This window comes from Lissotriton helveticus, chromosome 1_2 (assembly GCF_964261635.1).
Source record: "Lissotriton helveticus chromosome 1_2, aLisHel1.1, whole genome shotgun sequence".
NCBI lineage: Eukaryota > Metazoa > Chordata > Amphibia > Caudata > Salamandridae > Lissotriton > Lissotriton helveticus.
In genome coordinates, this window is record NC_136058.1 from 458307230 (window position 1) to 458313973 (window position 6744).

The 6744-nt window shown below is 38.7% G+C and overlaps 1 protein-coding gene across 1 annotated transcript in view; it reads left to right on the plus strand.

Moving 5' to 3' along the window:
- LOC144805751 (uncharacterized) overlaps positions 1-6216 on the plus strand; it is a 93633-nt gene extending 87417 nt beyond the window's left edge. The window contains 1 exon segment of the mRNA XM_078672234.1: positions 2985-6216. Coding sequence (XP_078528360.1) covers positions 3652-6216 — 2565 coding nt within the window. The 5' untranslated portion in view covers positions 2985-3651.
- Positions 6217-6744: the final 528 nt, after the last annotated feature.

Below are 6744 nucleotides of genomic sequence, written 5' to 3' on the forward strand. Positions count from 1 at the left end.
GTCCTGGACCTGTCAATAAAAAAGTAGGCGGGTCTTTTTGTGATATTGTTGTAGATGTACTTGCTACTTCTGTTTTTTGACTCTGTAGTTCTGTGGATTGGCCTGGTTTCGGTCTTCTATTATTGAATGTCGTTCATATTTGTTGTGAATCTTCTGAAGAAGATGTCTCATCCGTAGATTTGTCAACATTTGATCTTTGTTGATGCCTTTTGGCATATATCTCTGCCCATGAGTATACTTCACCTAAACAGTAATCTGTGGTATCCCTTTTAAATTTTCTCAACTTCCTGTTGTTTATTTCCTTAGTGTATTCTTCCAATTTTTTGTTTGTGTCTGCTAGTACTTGTTCCCATTCCTCTTTGGTTACTAGTTTGTTTAGATCATCTTTTAGTTGATTGACTTCTTTCACTAGATCTTCTATTAGTTTGGCCAATTCCTCTATGATAAGCAGTATTAAGTCTAATGAACATTTGTTCAATATAGCATACCAGCGTTCAGTAAATCTTGCGTTATTTTTGCATAAGGTTGATTTTAATGATATCCGTAATCCTCGAGGAATCCTTTGTGCTTTGTGGTATTTTATTAAGGTACTTGCATGAAGTTTTTGGTTTACGATTCGTTTTGATATGTATAGTAGTTGTTTGATGTTAGCTTCTTTTGAACCTGTACCTGGACATATTTCCTCTGTTTCTTCTATTAAAGAATATATACGATTTGTGTCTTCCTCTGTGAATGCTAATATATCGGCTCTTTGTTCTGTAGAGTGTGCTATATCCGCAAATTGCATTTCTGTTGGTGTGAGAACCGTTTAGCTCAGAACTAAGTAACTACAAACCAATCGGAATTTGGTTTCACACTCTGAGTATTTTTTAGGTTTAGTTGAGTCAAGTAATATTCATAAAATTCAGTGGTGCATAGGATGGCAATCCTACTGAGCTCCTGGATTGAAAAAATGTCACATCAAACGTATGAATCCTGTGTCCACAAGGGATTAAATGAAAGGATGGATTTAAATTGTTTCCTATAAACTGATGGACAATACAGAAATCAGAATTATATGTTGTATTATCAATATGAATCACTGTATACTTTTTCATTGTACAGCAATACACAGAATATGTATATAATTTATTTACGTTGGTTTACGTAGTAGTATTGAATTTGTATGGTATACACATGCACATATACGCTACACCATTTTAAATACGGTTTTAAATATGTTCTTGACCCCAGAATATCCTTGATATCATCTTCATGACATATGGTGGTTTTATAACATGAAATACAATAGAGTTGTACATACAACATCACATAAATAGCACAGCCAGGGAGACACCAAGCTATATGTCTAACAGCTAAGCCCGTTCCGGGTGTTAATAAAGTTATTTACACACGTTCTTTTTTTTCCGAAAAGAACAGTACTCGATAACTCCCGTAAAATTTAGGTTAGACGTCCTCTATGTCTATTACACGATTTCCATGTGACTAGAACAGGGAATTAGAGAGCGGATCATAGAGACGTTAGGTAGAGAGCGTCGCACGCCGACGATAATGAGGAGAGGGTGAATCTTCACTAAAACAAGGTGAAAACACGACACGTATGAAAAAAGGTTTTCTAATACAAATAGAGAGCATCGGTAAACAGTTACTTAAATTCATGCAACTTTAACACCGTGATTATTCTCACCACACAGCACTAAAAAGAACCTCGCTAAAAAATATAAGGTCAGTGTAAATATTACGGCGACTATACACTCTAGGGCGTAATAAGGTTTAACATCACAAGGGATATAAGGTAAAACTGGGTATATAAGAAGGTGATTGCGTTAAAAGACCAAATGGATCATATGATGAACATTTAATATGATATGGATATCTATGTGGATGTAATTGAAAACATTTAAAGTACCAGTTTATGTTTATGTGTTTAACAATATAAGACATTTATAATGACATATGACACTGTTTCTAGATATTAAGAAGTCCCCTGATGAAGGGCTATATGCTTGAAATGCATTGGGCAAAGAAAGAATTGTTGAATATGAAATGAAATATTCAAATGAAAATTTGGAAAAAATGTGAAAATCTTTGTTACCAATAAATGTACAATGGAATCATGAAATCATCTGAATATATGGATTAATTCATTGTTGAAATAGAAAGGAGTGCAAGGTTGGAATGTATCTTGTGGACACAGGATTCATGCGTTTGATTTGACATTTTTATGAATGTATGTCATAGCTACAAACCATGCTATTGCAGTATTATCTAATCCTTCTGCTAACGCTGTACGTATTATACTTTGCATTCTGTCTTACGATTGTAGCAGTTCATATCACTTGTACGAGAAATAAGACTGTTCCCCTTTTTATTGAAATGCCTGTCTATCTATTTCTGTGTACCACTCTGTAGAAACGAAGCATGCACGATTGATGAAACTGTTTTCTATTGTTTCCACGATTCTGAGACTGTTCCCATTCTAAAGGGAAACATAGTTGTCATGTTTATGCAGTTGTCAGAAACTAATCCCTTCTTGTAATTTTGAGAAGTTTCTAGTGACCTCTGAGTTAGATGGCACACACAAGTAATTAAGTTTAATGTACTCGATAGGAGCATACTGACCTCAGTCCTATGCTAAAACTATAATGTATATTATTCCAATGCGCAGAGCCTATTAGGGATATAGGAACTACACTGCAAGCGCTCTGGTGCTAAGGTGTGTGCATGGCACAGGGCTGCTGTAATCAGTGCCAGTGCAAGGGAAAGGGAAGGAGAGAGCCATATCTTTGAAAATATGATGCTCTCCTGCTCCCTCCCTGTTGTGCAACGCATCGCAGCCTCGCTCGGGGAGGGTGGGTTGCGCTGTATTGCGTTGAGATTTGGTAAATCTCCCCCAAAATGTCTTTTACAACCAGTTAAACATTGTGAATTCTTATTCCATTCTGTTTCAATTCAGTAATTTTAGATATCTTTACATTCAACAGAAAACAAGCCTTGAATGTGTGAAATGACCATCAATAATGAAGCGAATGCGGTAAATCTTCAATAACAGCAGAAATAATGAGCTTCAGTATTCAGGAAAACATCAGCGCAGTCGGCTACAGAGGAACCTGAACACACACTGACAGATCCCGGATGAAGCATCAAGGGCATTTCAGTGATTGTAAGAGTCTGAGCTGTGCACCTCCACGCCACAAGACGAAGAAATGACCTTAGGAAAATGAAGGCAACAACAATAAGAAACTGCCTCCTGTATAAACAAGTGCCTAACACCAGCTTTGATCATGGGATCGGTATGAGGTGATTACCAGAGTGTTCTGTTTTGTCAAATGATGACAAGCCATCATTCCGTGCTCTAGGTGTATTGTAAACTCTTTCTGGCCAAACCACAGTAACCAGAGAAAAGCACAACAGAGCGGAGCCAGACAACAGAAGGGTAAAGGAAAGAGGAGTTTTTATATCTACAATACAACAGACTGTCCCAATTTGCACCGGCCAGAAGGAAGATACATCTTTACCCGCAAGCGTGCATAGCCATAATCCAATCTAAAGTCACAATCGCCTACAAAGACACCTTCTACGTATTTGGAGTGTGGCAAATATTTGGTGGCTATTGCATTTAAATGTTAAAACTGAAATCAAACATGCAAAATGCAGCACACATATAAAGTGTGCAAGAAAAACACAAGTGCTTTATCAGCCATGTTGGCCCATCAGGAAATGCAGTCATGGGCTGTAGACAAATATATACCCGACCCGCAGACACTACCCAAGAAAGAAGAATCACACACATGCAGCAACAGCTTTAGTTTGTCATCAAAACGCAAGCTTCATCAGCAAACCTACACAGGACAAAAACCATTCAAGTGCAATGAATGTGGGAAGAGCTTTAGTCGATTATCGGACCTACAAAGCCATCAGCGAACACACACAGGGGAAAAGCCATTTAAATGCAGTGAATGCGTGAAGTGCTTTCGTCTGTTATCACACCTACAAAGACATCAGCGAACACACACAGGGGAAAAGCCATTTAAATGCAGTGAATGCGTGAAGTGCTTTAGTAACTTATCAAACCTCCAAACACATCAGCGAACACACACAGGAAAAAAGCCATTCAAGTGCAGTGAATGTTCAAAGTGCTTTAGTCAGTTATCAAGTCTTCAAACACATCAGCGAACACACACAGGGGAAAAACCCTATAATTGTAGTGAATGTGACCGTAGTTTTCGCTTCTCTTCGGCATTAAGGTATCATCAGCTAACTCACACAGGAGAAAAACCATTCAAGTGCAATGAATGTGGGATGAGATTTAGTCAGTTATCACTTCTACGAAGACATCAGCGAACGCACACAGGGGAAAAACCATTCAAGTGCTGTGAATGTGTGAAGAGCTTTAGTCAGTCATCACACCTTCAAAGACATCAGCGAACACACACAGGAGAAAAACCTTTTAAATGCAGTGAATGTGTGAAGAGCTTCAGTTGATTTTCAGACCTACAAAGTCATCAGAGAACACACACAGGGGAAAAACCCTATCATTGTAGTGAATGTGACAGTAGTTTTCGCTTCTCTTCGGCATTAAGGTATCATCAGCTAACTCACACAGGAGAAAAACCATTCAAGTGCAATGAATGTGGGATGAGATTTAGTCAGTTATCACTTCTACGAAGACATCAGCGAACGCACACAGGGGAAAAACCATTCAAGTGCTGTGAATGTGTGAAGAGCTTTAGTCAGTCATCATACCTTCAAAGACATCAGCGAACACACACAGGAGAAAAACCTTTTAAATGCAGTGAATGTGGGAAGAGCTTTAGTCGATTATCGGACCTACAAAGCCATCAGCGAACACACACAGGGGAAAAGCCATTTAAATGCAGTGAATGCGTGAAGTGCTTTCGTCTGTTATCACACCTACAAAGACATCAGCGAACACACACAGGGGAAAAGCCATTTAAATGCAGTGAATGCGTGAAGTGCTTTAGTAACTTATCAAACCTCCAAACACATCAGCGAACACACACAGGAAAAAAGCCATTCAAGTGCAGTGAATGTTCAAAGTGCTTTAGTCAGTTATCACACCTTCAAAGACATCAGCGAACACACACAGGGGAAAAGCCATTCAAGTGCAGTGAATGTTCAAAGTGCTTTAGTGAGTTATCAAGTCTTCAAACACATCAGCGAACACACACAGGGGAAAAACCCTATAATTGTAGTGAATGTGACCGTAGTTTTCGCTTCTCTTCGGCATTAAGGTATCATCAGCTAACTCACACAGGAGAAAAACCATTCAAGTGCAATGAATGTGGGATGAGATTTAGTCAGTTATCACTTCTACGAAGACATCAGCGAACGCACACAGGGGAAAAACCATTCAAGTGCTGTGAATGTGTGAAGAGCTTTAGTCAGTCATCATACCTTCAAAGACATCAGCGAACACACACAGGAGAAAAACCTTTTAAATGCAGTGAATGTGTGAAGAGCTTCAGTCGATTTTCAGACCTACAAAGTCATCAGAGAACACACACAGGGGAAAAACCCTATCATTGTAGTGAATGTGACAGTAGTTTTTGCTTCTCTTCAGCACTAAGGCATCATCAGAAAACTCACACAGGATTCAAGTGCAGTGAATGTGCAAAGTGCTTTAGTGAGTTATCACACCTTCACAGACATAATCAAACACACACAGGGGAAAAGCCATTCAACTGCAGTGAATGTGGGAAGAGCTTTAGTCGATTATCACACCTTCAAAGTCATCAGCGAACACACACTGGAGAAAAACCATTCAAGTGCAGTGAATGTGTGAAGAGCTTTAGTCAGTTATCAAACCTTAAAAGTCATCAGCGAACACACACAGGGGAAAAAACATTTAAATGCAGTGTATGTGTGAAGAGCTTTAGTGAGTTATCAAACCTTCAAAGTCATCAGCGAATACACACGGGGGAAAAACCATTTAAATGCAGTGTATGTGTGAAGAGCTTTAGTCGATTACCAGACCTACAAAGTCATCAGCGAACACACACAGGGGAAAAACCCTATCATTGTAGTGAATGTGGCAGTAGTTTTCGCTTCTCTTCAGCATTAAGGTATCATCAGCGAACTCACACAGGAGAAAAACCATTCAAGTGTAATGAATGTGGGAAGAGCTTTAGACAATTATCAAACCTACAAAAACATCAGCGAACACATAATATTGTTGATTTTTTTTTGGGTTGAGAAGAGATATAAAGAAAAATATTCAATCGCACCTGATCACACTACCAGTAAAAGCAACACTGAACAATACTGGGACTAAAAACGGTACTTTCAACTAACTTGTCGGATTAGTGATAAAACCTATAAACCCAACACACCCAGAGTGGACATGTTGTCAGGGCTCTGGAGATGGAAGCTTCATTGGTAAAATGTATGTATTACTATTAACAAATGTCACTTCAGTATATGTAATGAAATAAAGCAAAGCACAGGTGTTTAAGAAATAGCCAATTGTTAGATATAAAAGAGCATATACCTTATTTTTAAGTATAGTTTGCTGCATCTTTTACAGACTGGTACCGGTTGATGGATCAGCTCGTGCCTCGAGCCTTATAACTAAGTGTGATCTGTGGCTCCTCTCCGACTTGGCTCTCCCTATTCATTTTGTGTCTTGCCAAACTCTACTTTTTACAAGAATTGAGCCACTGTAAGCAGCAGACTCTGTTTGAAGAATGTGGTGAAATAGCGAAATCCCACATCAAAAGCCTA